At 43.4% G+C, this 23,021-nt stretch overlaps 2 protein-coding genes across 3 annotated transcripts in view; both read right to left on the bottom strand.

Moving 5' to 3' along the window:
- Positions 1-9,264, bottom strand: part of LOC134088578 (uncharacterized) — a 69,665-nt gene extending 60,401 nt beyond the window's left edge. For both annotated transcript variants that reach the window (XM_062542600.1, XM_062542609.1), the window contains exons 1-7: positions 9,197-9,264; positions 6,914-7,069; positions 4,762-5,237; positions 2,570-4,550; positions 1,485-1,655; positions 908-1,060; positions 592-762 (exon numbers count right to left, since the gene is read on the bottom strand). In XM_062542600.1, coding sequence (XP_062398584.1) covers positions 592-762; positions 908-1,060; positions 1,485-1,655; positions 2,570-4,550; positions 4,762-5,237; positions 6,914-7,068 — 3,107 coding nt within the window. In that variant the 5' untranslated portion in view covers position 7,069; positions 9,197-9,264. The remainder of the gene's footprint in view (positions 1-591; positions 763-907; positions 1,061-1,484; positions 1,656-2,569; positions 4,551-4,761; positions 5,238-6,913; positions 7,070-9,196) is intronic.
- A 4,751-nt stretch (positions 9,265-14,015) lies between these two features.
- The window catches only part of LOC134078197 (NLR family CARD domain-containing protein 3-like), a 38,550-nt gene continuing 29,544 nt past the window's right edge, over positions 14,016-23,021 (bottom strand). The window contains exon 22 of the mRNA XM_062533942.1: positions 14,016-23,021. This exon is cut by the window's right edge and continues 425 nt beyond it. Coding sequence (XP_062389926.1) covers positions 22,857-23,021 — 165 coding nt within the window. The 3' untranslated portion in view covers positions 14,016-22,856.

The following is a 23,021-nucleotide window of genomic DNA, read 5'->3' as shown; positions in this document are numbered from 1 at the left end:
ATTCACACCAACATGGACATTAAAAACCCAGTGCTTCTCAAACTCATGCCTTGAGTCTAGCATCTCAGAACAGTGACAGTATAATCTACTGTATGTCCAAAGTGTGGAGTTGGTGCAGGTGCAGGAAGAAAGCTCTCTGCATTATAAGAGACTCCTCTCACCCGGCACATGGACTGTTTGTTCTCTTGCCGTCTGGCAGGACACATTGCTTCAGAAAAACAACAACAGTCAGAAGCTGCCAAAGCTTCATTCCACAGGCCATACAATTGTTAAACTCTTTGTAACTGACACACAAGTTGTATAAGTGGGTACGGATTTAAAACGATTCGGTGTATTCATTTATTATGCTCATTATTCTGTATATTCTTAAGCATCTGAACTTAAGAACTTGATTGTAATTTGTTAGCTTTACACTTATCTTTTTTGAATTGTCACTTTTAAAACAGCTTTTTTTTTAAACTTTATTTTCTAACTGATTACAAATGTACACTGTAGATGTTTTACAAATATGGCTAGAATGACAAATAAAGTTAAACTTGAATGTGTACTGTAGATAAGGCCTCTGTGAACTGTCTTTCAGATTATACTGACCTCAGTTTCTCCAGTCGACAGTTTGGGTTTCTAAGACCAGAGAGCTGCTTCTCGTCTGATGTGTGCAGATCACAGCCACTCATGTCCAACTCACTCAGTTGAGAATAATATGACTGCAGAACTGAGACGACAACATTAGACGAGCTGTCTTTGAGTCTACAGCTGATGAGTCTACAGTGAGAAAGGAAACCAGTATAAGCAACATGTCCTCTGTACTTCTTACATTCCCAAATATAAAATGCCAATGAATAAAAGATAAACAGTTTTTAGATCCAACAGAATGCACCAGTCTGTGTGCACTGTGCAAAATACAGACCTCAATTTACAGTCTTGATTCAGTGGTTGATGGAGCAGTTCTCCTCTACAGTCCTGAAGCTTACTGTCACTGATGTCCAGCTCTCTTAGGTGGGAGTTTGCCCACTGAAGTGTCATGGCCAGAAATTGTCCTTTTAGCTTACAGCCAACAAGTCTGTAAGAACATACATCATGTAACAGAATAGATACAGTAAGACCTCTGTGCTTTCAGGATATCACTGACCTCAGAATCTCAAGTTTGCAGTTTGGACTAGTGTAGAGCAGAGAGCAGTTTTTCTCCTGACCTCTGCAGGTCATTCTGACTCAGGTCCAGCTCAATTGTAATTTTAAATTATGATCAGACTGCTGCCCACATTACAAGTATTAATTGAAGACCAAACATGTATGTATTATTATTCACAACATACAGTTATTAAAGAGAAAATTATGCCATATCAACCTAAATGTTCCACTGTGTGGATTCTGTGCTCTATATACTATCCTTTACAAATAATGAAATTAGAAAAGATATATCAATCTGGTAAACATAGCCTGTGTTTGGCAGTATGTGTATGTCATTAGTCTACAATATTACTAACCTCAGTGTCTCCAGTTTGCAGTTTGGACTCTGTAGAGCAGAGAGCAGCTTTTCTCCTGACTCCTGCAGGTCATTCTGACTCAGGTCCAGCTCTCTTAAGGGGGAGTTTGCAGACTGCAGAGCGGAGGCCACGATATCCCAGGACTTCTCTGTTAGCTTACAGCCAGCAAGTCTGCAAGAGGGATAAGACCCCCAAACATACAAAGATTACAGTAGAGAATGAAACCCAAGTACAATTACAGTTATTACTGTATAGTGTCTAACCACAGACACTAAATTATAAAGGCTGATCAGTGTTACTATAACAGAGGTGCAAGTACATCCTGTGCATTGAATTAAGAGTTTGACCAGATATCTGCTGGTGCCGAGATGGAGTATTATCATGATGGAAATGTAATTACAGAGGAAAGCTTGTGTATCCGTCAATTAAATAATACTCTAATCTACATCTATCTGATGCTACCCTGGCCTAAGTGCTGCTACTGACCATTTCGTGACCAGATACCACCTGGTGCCGAGATGGAGTATCATCATGATGGGAACGTAACACTGAGGAAAGCTTGTATATCTGACAATTAAATAATACTCTACTCTACATCTATCTGATGATACCCTGGCCTAAAACACTTACTATTAAAACTGGAGAATAAACATATGAATTGAGGTATCTAAAAATAAATACTTGAAAATACTTGACGTGTTTATTGTGAGGAAATATGTGCATGTGCATCCCGCAAAATTAGAATATTTTGGAAAAGTACATTGCGCTGTCTTGATTGAGGGATTGAAGGGTCAGGAAACTTTACTAAAACTTTGACTTAAATAGATGAGTAGAGCTCTTCCTAGGTTTCTACAGTATATTATTAAATCTTCATTCTCATATTTTTTCATGAGCTGTAAACTGTAATCATCAAGATTGAGATTATCAAAGTTAAAACAAAAAGGCTTGACTTTCACTTTGTGTTATGAATCTCGAATACATGAAAGTCACACTTTTGAAATAAATGCAAAACAAATGTTGATGTACAGTACAGTACCTGTTTGTTATACATAACTTCAGAATTGTGATGTGTTTATTATACTCACAGAGCCTTCCTGCAGCATCTCACAGCTGGCATCAGTCTGTGTTGTCCCTCCTCTGGTATTCTGTATTTGCTCAAGTCAAACTCGTCCAGCACCTCGTCAGACATCAGAAGCATGTGGGCCAGTGCTGACCAGTGGGCAGGTGACAATTCACCTGATAGGTTATCTGGAGATGTCAAATACACTTGCATTTCTTGATGTAGAGAGTGATCGTTCATTTCAAATAAGCAGTGTAAAAGATTGATGTATCTTTCAGGAGAAGAATCCTTCCTGTTGAGTTTCTTGATATATTCACATGTGCTCTTGATGTTGCCTGAACTGTTGTGGATGCTTGGAAATAAGCCTTGTAAAAGGGCCTGATTCTGCTCTACTGATATGCCTACAAGGAAGCGGATATAAAGGTCCAGGTGTCCATTCTTGCTATCCAAAGCCTTATCCACTTCCCCTTTCAACAGATTATACAAAGTATTATCATGATAACAATCATCGTCATAGTCATAACTGTCATAATCATCATAACTGTCATCATCATACTCTTCTTCTTCCTCATCCTCTTCTTCCTCCTCATCCTTCTCTTCTCTCCCCTCCTCTCCATTCTCCTCTTGTCCTTTCTTCCCTTTACTCTCCTCCTCCTCCTCATCATTATGGTCTCGACTAGGAAGTCTCTTCAAGGAAATTCTATTGAGAACTGCATCCAACGTGTTTTCTTTCAGATAGGAGGCAAACACATGCAGTGCAGCCAGAAACTCCTGGATGCTCAGATGCACAAAGCAGTAGACCTTCTTGTGGTGAAACACACATTCCTCCCTGAAGATCTCAGTGCACATGCCAGAGTACACTGAAGCTTCACTGACATCAATGCCACACTCTCTCAGGTCTTCCTCATAGAACATAAGATTGCCATTCTCCAGATGCTTGAAAGCCAGCTCTGCCAATTTCAATATGACACCCTTGTGTGATTCCAGGAGCCTCTGTCCATCTGTCTCACTTTCTTCTTGAAACTTCTGCTTCTTGCTGGTGGTCTGGATGAGCAGGAAGTGTATGAACATCTCAGTCAGTGTTTTGGGGGCTTCTTTCCCATCATCTTGTTCCAGTATCTGCTGAAGGACAGTGGCTGAGATCCAACAGAAGACTGGCATATGGCACATGATGTGGAGACTCTTGGTTGCCAAAATGTGTGAGATTATTTTGTTGGCTTGAATCTGGTCACTAATCCTCTTCCTGAAATACTCTTCCTTCTGTGGGTCATTGAACCCTCGTACTTCCGTCACCTGACTGATGCACTGAGAAGGGATCTGACTGGCTGCTGCTGGTCGAGAGGTTATCCAGATGAGAGCAGAGGGAAGAAGAGGTCCCTGAATGAGGCTCGTCATCAGCACATCCACTGATGATGTTTGTGTCACATCACACAACGCGTGGTTCCCTTGGAAATTCAGTGGAAGTCGACTCTCATCCAGACCATCAAAGATGAACACAATGTGGCAGTCTTTGTATTCACCATTCTGTAGCTCTCTAAGCTCAGGGTGGAAGTCAAGCAGGAGCCTGTGAAGACTGTACTGATCATGTTTGACCAAATTCAGCTCACGGAATGAAAGCACAAACATGAAATCTACATCCTGATTAGCTTTCTCCTCTGCCCAGTCAAGGATGAACTTCTGCACTGAGACGGTTTTTCCAATGCCAGCAATGCCCTTGGTCATGACTGTTCTGATTTGTCTCTCCTGTCCAAGTAAGGGCTTGAATATATCATTACAGTTGATTGCTGTGTCATCAGTAGTTTGTGGCCTGGATGCTGACTCTACCTGCCAAACCTCATGCTCATTATTCACCCCTTCACTCTCTCCCTCTGTGATGTAGAGCTCTGTGTAGATCTTGTTCAGGAGTGTTTGAGTCCCTGACCTTATGATGCCTTCACATATGCTCTCAAACCTCCTCTTCATGCTGGCTTTATGGGTCATCAGTACTCTGTTCAGAACACGGTCATCTGTTTGGCAGGACACAAACAAACAAACCAAAGGATAAACATAATTCATAACTAATTGGTCAGTATTTCTACAACACAGTTTTCTTTCGAAAGTACTTGTATCAGATAAAACCTTAACAGTTAATAGAGTGCGTAACATTTTTATCTATTTTAAATAAATAGTCTTTTTATCATGCGCAAGCCCTGCTCTTGGACACATATCTTCTAGTACCTGTTAGTTTGGCCCTTTTGACTGGAACATGCTCAGTTTGCAGATGGGTGCTGCCTGTCATGACTGTGTGCACATCTAAGGGAGGCTGTGGAGAGATCTGTGCCGTGTGGATGTGTGGATAAAGAGGGTGCTGGATGTGTGGATGATTGTGCTGCCCCATGGCTGAGTTTGAGTACTGAGGATGCTGCCCCGTGTCTGTGTGTGGGGATGGAGGAACTTCACTGTGTTGGTTAGATGGAGGCTGTGCCATGTCTGTAGATGGGTACAGTGGTTGAGTCATGTCAGGGTTCATAATGGGTTGTGTTCTGGGTCTCTTTCTGCACTGGGGGCAGCTGTAGTCTCCTGATGGACCAGACTGGCTCCAGTAGCTGTTGATGCACTGCCTGCAGAACCTGTGTCCACAGCTGGTGGTGACTGGGTCCCTCAGTAGCTGCTCACACACTACACACCTGGACTGATCCTGGGTCAGTATGTTCCTAAATCCACAGGAACAGGAATTCATCATTCACAGCAACTGACACTGAAGACAGGCCAATTGCTGCACACATACAGTCACAGGAAAACATACCACAGTGGAGGTGCAGATGAGAGTTGGTAGAAGAATATGATTTGTGCTGTTAAGAAGTGAGTGTGCACACATGCTTGTATACTAAGGACCACACACCACAATGTTAATTTTGTCAACAGAGATTTAGACACAAATTATCTATCAACATTGTTTATCTCAATAATGGTAATGCAAATGAAAAAAAAGACTAAATTAAAATTAAAGCGAAATGTCAGTTGCTTGCTCTATTTTCGCAAATCCAAGTGTAAGTTTTAGTTTTAGTTTCAAACATTTAACATTGCGAATCTGCAAATCCCACCTGCTTTAATGAACAGAATCTTTCTGTCTGGATGGTTTGTTTCTGCTCAGTGCTTGCCAATTTATAACAATTGTGTATAATGTCATGTTCATTCTAATTTCGTTATCAACAAAATTAAAACAAAAATGGCATGAAATAGCTAACGTTGTATGTAATGAATCTAAAATGAAAGCTTCACTTTTTTTAAATAAACTTTTCCACAAAATTCACATTTTTTGAGATGCACCTCTATATAGGGAAAAACACTCTCTTTCTTTAGCCTGGCACGCCCTCCCAGTGACGCAACGCCTTCAGGCTTTTGCTGCTGGTCTGGTCAACTGCTCATTGAGAAGGATTTCTGAGTTCCCGAAATCTGCGGAACTGCCCCCTTTGGTCGAGAACCAATCAACTTTGAGCAGCTCCAACGGCTCTGGGTAGAGGCGTGTTCAAGGCAGCGGAAAGAGTGTTGTTATTGGTTTAAACTCGGCAATCCGCTTTCTGACATCTACCAGTAGCAAACCGAGGCACTTAAAGGAGGCGGGTCAACCAGCGCTGGCAAGAAACCGTGTTAGCACAGGCTGTTGGTCAGACTAAAGTCTCGCAGAGCCTTTGAAAGTCGATGGTAATCAGGCTACTCTTTCTTGGCTGTAGGTGGTTTCCTGTCTACTCTTGCATATGGATACAAAAGCTGAAATCTCACTTTGGATCAGACTGTGATCCTGCACTGCTGAAATTGTGAGGGTGATGCATGGACCGGTCACTCTTCATGGACACACAGCTGGGCACCGCACGCACGCACGCACACGCACACATGCACACCCTAAGGACATTCATCATCTAAGCTAGCATACAGCACTGTGTTTGCATTGTGTTCCCGTGGATCATTGCTAGGGTCTCCCCACTAGACAGATCACTGGACTTCTTGACAGTGCACTCTACATATGCAGTGCTGTAATACTGTATACAATTGAATATTGCATCTTTCATTTGAGACCAGATTGTTTTTGGCCATTGGTGCTCAGTGGCTTCAGAATCGAAATTTGTGATCATGCACCTCAACACCCCTTGATGATAATTTAGGACACAAACTAGCAAAGACATGGGGCGGCAACAATGGGATAATCTATCCCTTCTTCTATCTTTCTTTATGTAGATCAGTTAGGATCGAGGCCCGAGGAGCGAGGGAGGACTTATAAAGGCTGAATGAGAGGCACCCTATGTCTTTAAATTTGGAAACAACTCACCTTGGATAAGACAGCACTCTTCCTGTGCTGACCCCCTGATGCCCATCAGTGGAAACAACTCACCTTGGATAAGACAGCACTCTTCCTGTGCTGACCCCCTGATGCCCATCAGTGACGGGCTCCTCATTCTTCATGGACACGTGGCTGGACACGGCACGTGCTGCTCTGCCTGTCTGATTTCCACCAACAGCATCCTCACCGTCTTGAGGGAGATCCATCCTAATCAAGCAATATGAAAATGAACATAGAGTGTATCTGTGAGAGAGAAAGAGAGGTGAGGAAAATGTTTTTGATGAGAGGTTTCTGATTAAATGCTTACTAAATAAGTATTATTTATTAGTAGCCTACTATATGCAGGGTTTCCCGCAGCGCTTTCCTGCTAAGGCGGCCGCCTTAACAACACAGGGCTGCCGCCTTAACTAGCGTCTTCAAGAAATAAATAAATAAATAACTATATTATGTATAGTGATATTCGCCGTATTACTCTGTCATGTTTTCTCCATGTCATTCCAAACCGTAGCCGCTAGTCTCCCTTCTCTGTAGAACGCATAAAGAAAAGAAACTTTTTCAAATCGAGTTGGCCTATGCGCACAGGCGACGCGCTCATTCAGCATGAGTATTTGATATCAGGTCAGGTGCCACTGCCACGCATATCTCAGAGTGACTGCGAACACAAATAGCCTAAACCTTGCTAGATTTGACGACTCTCACAGGAATGGTTCTCCGTTGAATCTACCAAATGTGTGGGATGAGCGGCATAACACTTTTGAGCGCTTTATCTTTTTTTTTTAATCACTCGTCTACTATGAATGCATAGCCCACTGCATCTTGTAATTTGTTGTGACAAACACTTGTGCCATCTGGCCTACAGCTAACAACAACTTGTGACGGCTATTCATTCACGTGTTGTACAATACTGAAATTGTCTGAGGTTTACACAGGCTAGTTTAAACTTTAAACATAGCGTCTCCCATGCCAGTTTCATTCATCCCGACCGGGCGGGACGCACGTTTCCGTTTTGTAGAAATAATTCCTGAATGTTTTTGTTCAGAGCTGAACATGCAACTGTATTTGACAGATGACAGATTTGGTTGCTAGTGACAAAATATTAGCGTTCAATGCGGTACGATCTCGCTAATTATGTTTTTAAAAGCATTAAAAACGTTCCGGCTCTCTTAGGCTATATGAGCAACAGGCACAAATACAGCTCCAATCAAAGAATTTTAATAGAATATTATAATATTGACTGGCTTTAAAATATATCCTATGGTGCTATGCTGAGCAGTGCAAAGGTTTTGAAAGATACAAAAGGCCCTGCATTGGAGTTATAAACTTACACTTTTAAGGTATAGGCCTAATATTGTCTAAATTGTGTTAATGATGTTTAATTGGTTGCAGATTCAATTAAATCTGATACAATGAATGTGAAATCCAGGTATATTGCTGTCATTAGTGTCAAAATTCAACATTTTCAACATGCTGACAGCCTACTAATTTTTTACTTCAGCTGACCTCCTTGTCTTTAAGTAAATCAGAAAAGAAGTTATTTAGATAGGCTAAGTGTGTGCTAGACTGCTCCTGTAGCCAACAATCCCCTCTCTACCCTTTGGGAATTGAACTGTTATATGATCCTTGGTGATGTAAATTATGAAAAACCCTTTATTTGGTTGGTCTTGATGTGGCCTTGACTCCTTTAAGACTCGGTCTCGACTCAGACTTGCTTCCTAAAAGACTCGGTCGTTGTCACTCGGTATCGGCTGCAGTTCAACCAACGGTCTCGTTTTTTTTATCAGTAGTAGGCCTAGTGTCGAAGTATGACAGCAGTCCCACGATAAAGAGGCGAATTTACCTTTGAGCCTTGAAATTGAACATTTTCTTTTCTTTGATGCTTTAATTTAAGACATGGTATAGGATTGGGGCTAGGCCTATAACAATTATGCCTATACTATGCTACTGGCTAGTAGCCTACATATCCATTCTTGGCAGATTCGTGTCGTTGTGATGTACTGTAGGCCATTTCTACCTACCTGTCTGTCTGCAGGCCTAATAACCTTTATAGATAGGTCTTTTATAGATGTACTGTATTATCTACGTTTCAGTTGATCCATTTGGGCAGATAATTGTACAAGGGTTACATTAAGGCCTATTTGACTTAAGTCACAACGCAAATTAGGCTAAAGTCAGAGTCTAAACGGTGATATGAAATGTAGGACTGGTCAATGAACATATCCATGACGTCTCCGACTGGTGTCCCTCTTTAATTATCTCCCGACCACGAAACCGACTTCATTTAACGCTTCTCTGTAATCGATCACAACCTTACATTAACTAACTTTATATACTTACCCCGATTAAACGTCCGAAATCTTCTCGACAGAACACCAGATTCTGATACGATGTCTCTTGAGATTTACTTTCGATTTTACCTGTTCCGCGTTCATCACGTGGGCAAATGTTTCCAGCCGATAGGCCACACACCACATTTTTAAACACAGCCACCAATATTTAGCCTAGAAATCTAGACGCCCCTCTGGCTGGTCAGGCTATTAAAGCAAGATCATAAGTGAGCCAATAACGAGCAGAGGAAGCAGAGTGAACTGTAGGTCCTGAGCTGTGCTAAGGAAGGCTATGAATTTGATTGCCATTCTGGTTATTCCTATATAGCCTACTTGTATCATTACAATTGCTATAAGTGTGATGTGTGTGGGGAAAAAATGGAAAGACTCCTAAAGGTAACATTGTGTTAAAACATGAATAGGCTACACCATAAATATTCATATGAATGTGCAGGTGAATGTAGCAGACATACACTTGCATTTCCAATCTGTAGGCTCTATCTAAAGGCACAGGTCTACATGGTGATGATATATATATATATATATATATAGGCTACATAACACATAAACAATCAGGTGTAAAACGAAATACTCAAGTAGCATAATGAACTAAATATATAGCATACAAGTCACATGCATCCATTTCCAATGCTAAATATTCAGAACAGTTATAAAAAGGTAAACACTACACACTTGTGGTCATAAAGTGGTACTGCATTTCCTCATGATCTTCCATGAGTTTGAATGCGTGCTTACAAGCTCTCTACGCATTCCAGTCAGGTCACAGTTGGCACCATGCACATAAAATATCCACATCTGACTGCAGTAAATTACCATCCACTTCAGACCTGCTCTTATCCTTACCCACAGCCATCTTAACGCTCAATATGAAGTCCATGGGCAATGGGCAGTTTAGGCCTCAGGGAAGAGGACGCCCCTGCCGTGCACAGTCCACCACAGGCACCGCTGGAGGTGCGACAGGCCTAGATGGAGACGGAGGCAAAAGCCAACTCCTTCATCCTTCATCAAATGGCTGGGCCTACCGCGCTGCTTCTCAGCTGCTGGCCTGTATGGATGGAGCTCACTCCAGCTCCCCCTGAACTCCATCACCCTGGGCTACAGGCAGGAGAAGGCAAGGCTGGGGATGGAGCTAAGGGACTCCTCCCACAGGGCAGTGGCTGATGCAGACGCCAGAGTTGAGACTGGAAGGAGCTGGAGGAGGTGCAAGGAGGAGGTGCAGAAGCTGATGGGGAGACTGCAGCATCAACACGTGCTGGGCACGGTCCACTCCAGACAGGGCGGCCAGGCCTCGGATGGAGCGCCCCACCCATCCTATGGTCCAAGGCAAGCAGGAAGGAGAGGAAGGACCTTGTTGTTGCAGAGGTCACCAGGATTGAGCAGGAGGAGCTCAGAGTGAGGGCTGGAGCACAGGGGCAGCAGGGCCCGTGGACAACTTGGGAGGGGGTCGCCAGACCAGCCATCAGCTGGACAGAACTCTAAACACAACTTGGGAGGGGGTCGCCAGACCAGCCATCAGCTGGACAGAACTCTAAACACAACTTGGGAGGGGGTCGCCAGACCAGCCATCAGCTGGACAGAACTCTAAACACATTACTCTGCTGTAAAACACATTATTCTGTGATAAAACACATTATTGTGCGATATAACATAACATGCTATATGTGAAGTGATGTAGCCTATATAACATGTATGCACCAACATACTAGATAGATAGATAGATAGATAAATATACTCTATTCATCCCAAGTGAAATTTTAGGCATCCAGTAGCTTGTACAACCATAACACAACAAACACACATACTGTACGCACATATACATATAAATCACTCACAGAAATACAACAAAAAAGCTAAACATTTGTGAAGTGATTCCAAAGGTCTGGTATGGACTGGCCATGTGATGCAATGATAAGGTGCTACTGTATGTACTGTATGTATGTATTGCAGCACTTGAGAACAGGCTTCTGAAGGGGCTTGTGCTGATTAACCCAGGCCTCAGCCGCTGCCTTTTCTTTTTTTTTTTAAAGATTATTTTTTTGGGCTTTTTATGCCTTTAATTGGACAGGACAGTAGAGAGAATGACAGGAAGTGAGTGGGAGAGAGAGTCGGGGTGGGATCCGGAAAGGACCACGGGGCGGGAATCGAACCCGGGTCGCCGGCGTACGGTGCAGGTGCCCCAGCCAGTTGCGCCACTGCCGGGGCCAGCCGCTGCCTTTTCAACACCATGTGTTTTCCTTCAGCCTACAGTGTCCTGCACAAGTCCTGCACGGCTACATCATTCATGTGTGCATTTGAAATGGCTTCTGTTCCATCTCCCCCTAAAATGGCCTCTGCTGCATCTCTACGCAGGCGTCCATGTTCATGTAGTATTGCGTGTAGAAGCTCATCATGAGCTCCTCCTCCTCACACATGAAATGAGAAAACACTCCACAGTATTCACACTCCTCAGTTCCTCATGGATGCACTCATTACAGCTCTCCACAATCGCTAAAACACTAAACTCTGATGACTGGAATCATTATGAAACATACATTGAAACATACAATGAAGCGTACATTGCTGTTGAAATGCTATATTTTATCTGGAACAAAACATCCAGGCTGAATCCCTTAACAGTAAGCCGATGGCGATGGTGGCGAGGAGAAGCCTCTGTTTGAGCCCTCTTGTGCCCTAGACCGGTCATCTCCTTCTCCACTGTTTCTCTGCTAACACACTAAACTCCTTTCTCTGAACCACATGCTCAGTTGCCTGAACACATTGTGTTGAACGGATCCCACTTTCAGGTTGGCGTGCCTGTGTGAATGAGTACAGGAAGTAGTCCAAGCTGCTGTTGGAGGAGCATGGCGCCACAACACACTGCTCCTGTTTGCAGGACTCTGCATCAGTGCCAAAGAGTTGGGTGGACGTCCTACTGCCTGGAGCGCTCCGGCAAAGTGTTTCCTGGTGCAACACAGTGGACGAGGAGGCTTGGGGAGGGATGAGGTTTGAGGACGCTGCTCCATCTTCCCCTGCCCTTGGCCCAGAGGTGGCAAGGGGCGACAGCAGCCACAGCTTTCTTCACGCGGCGCCTGAGTCGGGCTGTGGATGCGTCTTCATCAGATTCCACTTGCCCCTCCGTAGCTCCGCTCTTGCCTTGAGCTGAGAGGCCAGCGGGAGTGTGTTGACCAGCCGCTCTGCTCTCTTGGGCAGGTGCTGAGGGCAGTGGTGGCAGGTGTGCACTTACCTGCTGAAAGCTCAGATGGACACAGAGACCAGAGAAACATGAAGGACACAGCACACACCAGCCTCATCCACATCTGTTTTCTCCAGCTGATTGGATTCATGAATGTTATTATGTTGGCGTCACTTTCATGGAATAGATACAGCTGATATAAAGGTTGCTAAAGTCATTAGATACCACTCAGTGAGAGGCAATACAATTATGCCCATGGGCATTAGGACTCTTAAATTAGAGGTCTGGACACACACACGATAGCCCTGTTTAATGTCACTTGTTCATGAAGCTCATTTGTGTTTAGCTCATGGACTGGTGCAGCTGCCTACTCTACTCTGCAGCTGAGCCCTCATCCTCAGCTCTGGACACACACACACACACACACACACACACACACACACACACACACACACACACAATAGCCCTGTTTAATGTCACTTGTTCATGAAGCTCATTTGTGTTTAGCTCATGGACTTGGTTTCAAGAGGACCCACTGTACCATGCAGTATCGTTCAGTAGGAGGAACACTCTCCTCTTCCATACTTCAAATATGGTCCCCCTGGAAACCTTTCCATTGTCATCTCTGCAGCTTACAGTTTGTTCCCCTGTTTGCTTGTGCTGTGAATATTGGCAGCCCACGTGTTGTGACATCTATGAAGGTGTTCTCAGAACGTGCAGGTGTTTTCTGAATATACAGTTGTGGTGTTTGCATGTGTTGTGACCCTTCTCAGCCACTTCTCAGTACTAAATGGCTGCTCCCCATCACATGTCACCTTTCTGTTCCCCTCAGAATGTACCAAAAACGGGGTAGATAAGGGAAACGTCCAGTGGACACACACATGCACACACACAGAGCAGTGGGCAGCACACACACACACACACACACACGGAGAAGTGGGAAGCACATACACACACACACACACACACACACACGGAGAAGTGGGAAGCACATACACACCAGGAGCAGTGAGCAGCGTGCGCACACACACACCTGGAGCAGTGAGCAGCGCACACACACACACACACACACAGAGCAGTGGGCAGCACACACACACACACACACACACACACACACACACACACACACACAGAGAGAGCAGTGGGCAGCAGGAGCAGTGAGCAGCACAAACACACACACAGAGCAGTGGGCAGCACACACACACACACACACACACACATACAGAGCAGTTTGCAGCGCGCACACACACACACACACACACACACACACACACAGAGCAGTGGGCAGCGTGCGCACACACACACACACACACAAAGCAGTGGGCAGCACACACACACACACACACACACACACACACACACACACACACACAAAGCAGTGGGCAGCACACACACAAACACACAGAGCAGAGGGCAGCTGGATTCAGTGTCCAGATCCATTTGGGGGTTAGGTGGTCAAGGGCACCTCCTCTGTGGATGGGAGATCTGTGGACTAGTCAACCCCTCCACCCCCATCTGGATGCCCACAGGATTAGGTCAAGTGGAGTGATCTCTGCTCACTGAGAATGCACATGTGACATACAGCTTTCTACTGTACACAAACACAAACACACAATTTTTATTTAATTTCTTTCTTTATTTGTATTTCAATTTCCTATGGACAACATTCTGTTCTCCTTTGTCACATAAAACCAAAGACATTTTTAATCAATTCACCAAAAACATATTTCATTTATTATTCAAATAAAAGGACTCCCCTTTCCTCCCTCTCACTCTCAAACAGATCTGAATATAAATGTAAAATAACGATGGGTTAAGAATTCCAGCCCTGAGAAAACCTGCCCACTCACTGTGTGTTCATCTTCTAATCTTCAGAACATAAACAACACACACGGGTCAAAGTTCATATTGTAAGAAATTCAAAACAGCGTCAGATATCTGACGTGTTTGGATACTTAAATAGAATTTGGACAACGAAACAGAAGGAGCAGAGAGGCACACAGAAAGAAACAGAAAAGAAACAGAGGGAGCAGCAAACAGTGAACAGGGGGAACAGTGAGAGGGAAGATGCTACACAGAGGAGGCAGGAGAAGGAACACGAACACTGTAGGAGCCATTTGTTCTTTTTCTGTTTAACCCTTATGTTGTCCTTGGGGTCAATTTGACCCCAAGCAGTGTTTAACATCATAAAATATATGGTTCACTTTTTTTGTTTTGCTTCAAGTTTCATGACTTTTCCTCATTTGAAGGGTACAACAGAGTAAACATGAAATTTGCACAAAAATATGTTTCCAATGTCCTGTAAAAAAAATAGTTACGTTGGTGGTATTGGGGTCAATTTGACCCCATTTTTATGAAACATGATGAAAATGAATATTTGACAAATTATGGATATTATTATTGTAATAGTATGAGAACATGTAGTTATTATCATTATTGCATATACAAGTACATATTACATATAAGTTATTTTGGCAGGTCTGAAAAAGGTCTGAAAAAGTCCAAAAACTCAGCCTTTGGGCTGTTGACACTGGATTGGCCATATTGCCAGTCAGGGTTCCAGGGTTCATAAAGGGGTGTGGGGGGGTGGGATTGTTTTGTAGGGCTTTTGATAGTGGTTATTACACTCTTGTTAAGTACCTACCACAAAAAAAAATGGGTAAAAAAAATAATTTGAATCATTTTTTGAGAGTTTTTTTTAGCTGGGGTCAAATTGACCCCAAGGACAACGAACGTCGGTAAGATTTGAGGACAACATGAGGGTTAAGACCCCTGCTGGCCAAAAATATGTGTAGTCGTGGCCTTGGCCATAACTGGTGCCCGGCACACAGAGTGTTAATGAACGCACCTGCGCCAATTAAGGAAGCGCGCGCCTAGGTGCAAGACAAAGGTGCTTGGGTTTTGAATGCTTAGGAAGTGGAAGTGGAAGTTTGGAGACGCCAGCAGGCATAAGGTTTTTCAATATATTCTCTCTTGATCGTTTGATTACTCTCTTTGTTTCATCGAATGTCGGTTATATTAGTTGCTACTACCGTTTTGTTTTACTAAGTTTAGTTTCACGGACGTATAAGACGTTTATGATTTATGTTTGTAATAAACGAGCAAAGTATTGAAACCACCTGAACGGCGTCAAAGAAGTGCTTAAAAGAAGACACTACAACGTTGAAAAACCTGCCTAAAGTTGGAAACCCCATCAGAAAGTCGAGAAAACGGCCTAAAGTAAGAGACATCTCCTGCTAATTGGAAGAGCACCTGCAGTTTGGAAGCGTCGCAATAGTATTGTGCTACTGCGCTGGAAATTGCCGTGGGTACCTGGAAAGTTGGAAGCTACGTTTGCCGGGAGCTTGTGGATTAGCTGTCGGGAGTTGTGGATTTACTGGGCTTGCCTGTGGATTTATTGACTTGTTTATTGAACTCCGTGGTTCGTGAGTATAAGACTGATCTGGTGAGCGGGCCGCCGTGCTCGCATTTGAAGATGAGCCGCCGCGCTCACTTTACAAACTGAACAGGCCGGGGTGGTAGTTTGATTTTGCCTACTGCGCTGAATTGAACTTTAACTATAAGATAACAATGAACTTTTGTGTTTAAAGTTTTTGAGTTAACGTTTGCAACATGTCTCAAGAAGAGTCCGAAGATCAGGATATCTCCGATGAACGATAACTGTTTAGGTTAATTGCATCGCGCAGAGGGAAGCTTGGTGTTCTAACTCGTAAACGTAACGAAATCAACAGACTTATCGAATCCGGCCAAAACAAAGACACTGTTGACAAAGAAATTAAGGCATTTGAATGGTTTTTCCTTGAGTTTAATAACTTGCATGCATCAGTGCAGCGACTGTTAAAAGAGGACTATGAAAGAGAGGCCGATCGCACAGACTGGTACGAACCAAAATATCAGTTTTATAATGACTTTTTGAATGGCGTTATAAAATGGGTTCAGAGCGAACCGCGTATTAGAATGGAGGAAGGGAATGACGAGGAGTGGGGTGCCACCCAGTGGCGCCTGCAGGCGTACGGCCGTACGCACCGTGCGTACCTTGAGACTACTCATCAAGGAAAGAAAATTACCCTTGTGCGTGTGTATTCACATCAAATTGGCCTACCATAACTTCCCAACTATGCACAATATCCCATTAGCCGCATGCCATGCCATCAGGCTATTTACAATTTTCTATATGAAGTTTGTCAACACGTTATCAAAATTAACTTAATGCAGAGCTACTGTATCCACGCGCACATATTTCATTTGAGCAGGAGAGATTACGCACGCAGGCACGCAAGTAGGCTACTTGTTGTTTTCTTTTACTCGGCTATCTATTGTTATCAGAACACAATGTGACGCTAAATCACTAACTCAAATACTCATCGTGGATATCGCAAGTTCTTTTAAACAACGAAAAGAGAAAGAATGGAAGATGGAGGCAGGAAAGCTAGAGGAGATTCCAGATGGGCAATAACAAGCTAGGTAGACAATTTGTGTGCTTGTCGGAACGTTAGACTAGCATTACAACACTGTTTAATATCAGACGTTAATGCTTGAACAAAACTAAACGTAACTTAGCAGTAACTTAGCTGTGTAACGTTGTCCAAATGAGTATTGTGCAAGGGATAATCAACGACGCGCCGTGCGTTTATAGGAAAATAATGCACGTTCGAAGTGGTAATAAGGACCCGACGCCGCAGGCGGAGGGGACTATACACTTCGATAAGTGCATTATCTTCCTATAAACGCACGGCGCGGAGTTGATTATCCCGCTTATACCGCTGCTACTATCACTTTCAAATTTCTAATTGTGTTATTGCATGTGGATGTTATAGCCTATGTAGGCTATTTTTTTGCTGACCAATGCACAAATCTAAAACCGAGAAACGGACAAATATTGTACAATATCAGCAAAATATTTTCGGGGGGGTGATTGGTGTGCGTACCATAGCATTAATTCCTGCAGGCGCCCCTGGTGCCACCAATAGTAAACCCCAAGATATCACATCTCAAATAGCTCCCATCGAAAAACAGCATGACGTTGCCTCCGTTATTAAACCGCAAGATAGCGCATCTCAAATAGCTCACAACGTTACGCGTAGCTGTAAAGCGACAAGCGCTCTCAGTCGCGCGTCACGGACCTCTAGCGCTCGTTTAAAAGCAGAAGCTGATTGTGCGGCTGCAAGGACAAAGGCGCAAGCACTGAGTGACAAAATCGACCTTGACGTGGAAGAGGCTACTCTTATGGCAAAATTTAAAGCACGTAAAGAACAACTCGCTGTAGACTATGAACTGGCTGTTGCAGAGGCTAAACTTAAAGTTTATAGGGAAGCTGAGGAACATCTCTCGTTGTCTGGATTACACCGATTTGGCACGCCAACAGAATATAACGTTCCTGCCACTGTAAAAAGATCTGTAAAACCCAAACGAGTACAAACTCCTCAAACCCCAACTGTGCGACAAAAGGCAAATACTAGTGGTCAGATAGCCAATCAAGACACTTCAGTTATCACAATTGCCAATGACCCAAATGTTACAGACGTGTTGAAAAGGCACACTGAAATAACTACATTGTTAGTAAAGCAACAAGCACTTGCTCTACTGCCTGAGAGAGAAATTCCCATATTTGACGGTGACCCACTTCAATATAGGACATTCATAAAAGCATTCGAACAGTTTGTTGAAAAGAAGACTGACAGTATGGATGACAGACTTTATTATCTACAGCAATACACAAAGGACCAACCCAGAAGTCTCGTCAGTAGCTTCATGCATATGGATCCAACTGTTGCATACAAACAAGCTAAAGAACAGCTGGAATATAACTTTGGAAATAGCTACAAAATAGCCTCAGCCTACATGAATAAAGCCTTAAACTGGCCAGCCATTAAGCCAGAAGATGGCAATGACTTGCGGTCGTATGCGCTCTTTCTGCGTAGCTGCTACAACACTATGCAAGACATTACTGGACTGAAAGAGCTTGAGAATTCCACCAACCTCAGACTCATTGTGTCAAAACTGCCGTATCGGCTGCGGGATAGATGGCGAGCAAATGTATGTAACATGCAAGATAAAAATGACCACAGAGCAACATTCAAAGACTTGCTAGAATTCATTGAGAGACAATCTAGGACAATGCTTGATCCAGTCTTTGGCGATATCCATAATCCTACAGAGACCAAAGTAGTGTCGAAATCTAAGCTACAAAAAACAGTAAAGCCTAGTGGGAGGCCTAGCTTTGCCACAACAGTTGCTCAGTTGTCCGCACCTAAATGAAATGAATCGCAGTCTGGATACAAACAGAAACCATCCGCCGACGACAGATCTTGCTTATTCTGTCATAAGAACCACACAATTGAATATTGTGAAACCTTTAAGACTCAACCCAATGGAGAGAAGATCGAATTTCTAAAAATAAATGGGATGTGTTTTGGTTGCCTAACAAAGGGACATATAGGCAAAACCTGCAAAAATAGAATGCAATGTGAGACATGTTCTTTGCTGCATCCGACGATCCTGCACATTCCTACTGGAAAGGAAAAAGACAAAGTTAAAGGTGATGTTCAAGCTGGAAACAAAAGTCTGAGTAACGCTATGGTGTCTGTGAATGAAAGTGACCCAATGAGGGCCGGTCCATCAGCCCAATGCACACTCTCTATTGTGCCAGTGAAAGTGAAGATCTCAACCTCAGATAAAGTCATAACCACCCATGCATTTTTAGACCCTGGTAGCTCGGCTACATTTTGCACAGACTCACTGAAGAGAAAGCTGAACATCTCGGGTAAAAACACCACCATCCTGTTGTGTACAATGGGACAAGAGAAAAGGGTTCACAGCAGTGTAGTCTCTGGCCTAGAAGTGAGCAATATGGAAGGACTGCAATACCATAAGCTCCCAGAGGTCTATACACAAGCAAACTTACCAGTTTCGAAACACCACATACCAACACAAGAATCTGTAGAAAAATGGAAATACTTACATGAAGTGAAGATTCCACATTTGGATGCCGATATTGAGTTGTTAATAGGCACTAATGCTGCAAAGCTTATGGAGCCTTGGGAGGTAGTAAACAGTAGAGGTAATGGGCCATATGCTGTCAGAACTCCTCTAGGATGGGTCGTGAATGGACTCACGCAAGAAACAACTCATCAAGGGCAAGGAAGTCACTCGTGTATCATAGCCAACCGCATATCTATAAGAGATGTGAATGAGTTGTTGATAAAGCAATATCACCAAGACTTCCCAGAACTGGCAGCCGATGAGAGATCAGAGATGTCAGTTGAAGACAAACAGTTTATGTCTATAATGGAAACATCAAAGGAACTAAGAAATGGAGCCTTCTTGGAGGGAATGCTCAAAAAGGGTCATGCAGAGGCGGTCCCATCCAGTGAACTGGAGACCCCAAGTGGAAAGGCGTGGTACATTCCACACCACGGAGTGCATCACCCGAAGAAGGGCTCCCTGAAGTCCCTGCCTGAAGGGCAGCCCAATGAGAACAAAAGGTTCAAAACATTCGTAGCCAATCGTGTAAACACAATCAGAGAGATGACAAAGGTCAAACAATGGAGATACATTAACACGAAACTGAATCCAGCAGACTGTGCGTCTCGTGGTCTTAAGGCATGCACACTTCTGAACACAAGCTCTTGGCTCAACGGCCCAGAATTCCTCAAAGGCCTTGAATCCGAATGGCCCAAGTCTGATCTTGCGTCTCAGATACAAGAAGATGATGTGGAAGTGAAAAGGAACGTCCTCATCATGAACGTCGTTGTGAAAGATGACAATCCTACCCGTGCATTCATTCACCATCACTCAAAGTGGAACAAACTCACAAGAGCCGTTGCATGGCTACTCAAGCTGAAAGACTTGCTCTTGAACCTAAGTCAAAAAAGAAAGGAGATACTTACCAAACTTACCGTGAAGAACTCCGCAATCGAGAAAGACCTGTTGGAAAGAAAGACGAAAACAGTGAAAAAATGCATGAATGAACACCTTACATTGAATGACATCAAAAGATCAGAAAATGCAATCATACGCTTCACCCAAATGGATGCGTTTCCTGATGAAATCGAGGCTCTGCAAAGGGAAAAGGCTCATGTAAGTCGTCAAAGCCACATTCGTAAGCTTGATCCAATTCTGCAAGATGGACTTCTTCGTACAGGAGGAAGGTTGAGCAGAATGGCCATGCCCGAGTCTCAGAAACACCCTGTTATTCTCCCAAAGAACCACCATGTGTCCAAATTGTTGTTACAACACATTCATGAACACCTTGGCCACTCTGGAAGGAATCACATGTTGGCCAAGCTAAGGCAGCAATACTGGATACCAGCAGCAAACTCTCTGGCCCGAAAGATTCGATCGGAGTGCGTATTCTGCAGAAGACTACATTCACACTTAGGAGAACAAAAGATGGCTGACCTGCCAAAGGAAAGAGTGACTCCTGATTCACCACCATTTACATACGTTGGAGCTGATTATTTCGGCCCAATTATAGTGAAAAGAGGACGCACTGAAGTAAAGAGATATGGCGTTATTTTCACATGCCTTACAACTAGAGCAATTCACTTAGAAATAGCCAACTCCCTTGACACTGACTCATGCATAAATGCAATCCGCAGGTTCGTAAGCAGAAGAGGTCAGGTACAGCAAATAAGATCAGACAACGGAACCAATCTGACTTCGGCCGACCGTGAACTTAAGAACGCTGTAAAAGAGTGGAACAAAAGTCACACCCTACAAGTCGCTCTACAACAAAAAGGCATAGAATGGCTTTATAACCCACCAGCCGCCTCACACTATGGAGGAATTTGGGAAAGGCTAATTAAACAGGTCAAACAAACACTTCTAGCTTTAACTAAAGACCAAACACTGGATGATGAATCCCTTCACACCTTCTTCTGTGAAGTGGAAGCCATCATCAATAGTCGTCCACTCACTACCATCTCAGACAGTCCTAATGACCTTGAACCCTTAACGCCCAACCATCTTTTACTCCTCAAAACACAACCCACACTGCCTCCTGGTTTGTTTCAGAAATCTGACACTTACAGTAGACGTAGATGGAAACAAATACAATACTTGGCAGACATATTCTGGAAACGATGGGTTAGGGAATATCTTCCAACCTTACAAGAAAGACAGAAATGGTTTAAACAGAAGCGAAACTATATGTGTGGTGATGTTGTGGTAATTGCAGACCCTATTGCCCCTAGGGCATCTTGGATGTTGGGAAGGGTTATTGACACGAAAAAAGATTCAAAGGGGATGGTACGTAGTTTGACTCTGAAAACAAAGACAAATGTTCTAGAAAGACCAATTACAAAGGTTTGTTTGTTATTGGAGAATGACATGTGAATATGAATGAATGAATGTGAATGTGTATTTTGAATACTTACCTTGTATGGACTAACATGTACACTGATAGTTCCAGTCTTCACATGCGCACATGGACTATGGACTCTATAAATCTACGGATTTATTCGTACACACATGCGCGTATACATACATATACAAATACAGAACATACACCAAGAGAAATGGACTCTTCTGTTACACCATGCCTCTTATGGCATATGGACTACTGTGTTACAAACACTTCACAAGAATGACTCTTATCAATGAGCTCTTGAAAAACATTATTTCAATGGACATTTGAAAATGATTTTCTTGTTTGAACTTACAAAAAAAAAGAAGGAAAAAAATAAGGGGAATGGAACCGTGTAAAAGGAATGTGACATTTATTGATTGATATGTATAATTTGATAATGATTTTTATTTTGTATGGCTCCGTGTTTTTTGTTTGTTTTTATTGTACCTTTGCCCGGTACCAATAAGAGGGCCGGTGTGTAGGAGCCATTTGTTCTTTTTCTGTTTAAGACCCCTGCTGGCCAAAAATATGTGTAGTCGTGGCCTTGGCCATAACTGGTGCCCGGCACACAGAGTGTTAATGAACGCACCTGCGCCAATTAAGGAAGCGCGCGCCTAGGTGCAAGACAAAGGTGCTTGGGTTTTGAATGCTTAGGAAGTGGAAGTGGAAGTTTGGAGACGCCAGCAGGCATAAGGTTTTTCAATATATTCTCTCTTGATCGTTTGATTACTCTCTTTGTTTCATCGAATGTCGGTTATATTAGTTGCTACTACCGTTTTGTTTTACTAAGTTTAGTTTCACGGACGTATAAGACGTTTATGATTTATGTTTGTAATAAACGAGCAAAGTATTGAAACCACCTGAACGGCGTCAAAGAAGTGCTTAAAAGAAGACACTACAAACACACACACACACACACACACACACACACACACACACACACACACACACACACACACACACACAGATACGTAGGAGTGTGTGAACAGGAGTCTCCTCTCCTGCAGGATTAGGAGGTGTGAGAGGGACGATGCAACACAGATGAGGCAAGAGAAGGAATACACACGCGCAGATATATGAGTGTGTAAACAGGAGTGTGTGACTCTCCTCTGCTGCAGGATTAGGAGGTCATGTGATCTGGCACAGGGACACTGAGGAGTAAACCCAAAACCCAGGATAGAGGGGCTCAGTGAATGTGGAGTGGAACGTGTGCAGGTGGGTGAGTGTGTTAGAGGAGACGCTGTAGAAGGACAGAGTGCCTGCTGGATAGTCCAGGTACACTCCTACTCTGCT

Source organism: Sardina pilchardus, chromosome 1 (genome assembly GCF_963854185.1).
Source record: "Sardina pilchardus chromosome 1, fSarPil1.1, whole genome shotgun sequence".
Lineage (NCBI taxonomy): Eukaryota > Metazoa > Chordata > Actinopteri > Clupeiformes > Clupeidae > Sardina > Sardina pilchardus.
The sequence above is the reverse complement of the archived record's forward strand: the minus strand, read 5'-3'. Positions and strand labels throughout refer to the sequence as shown.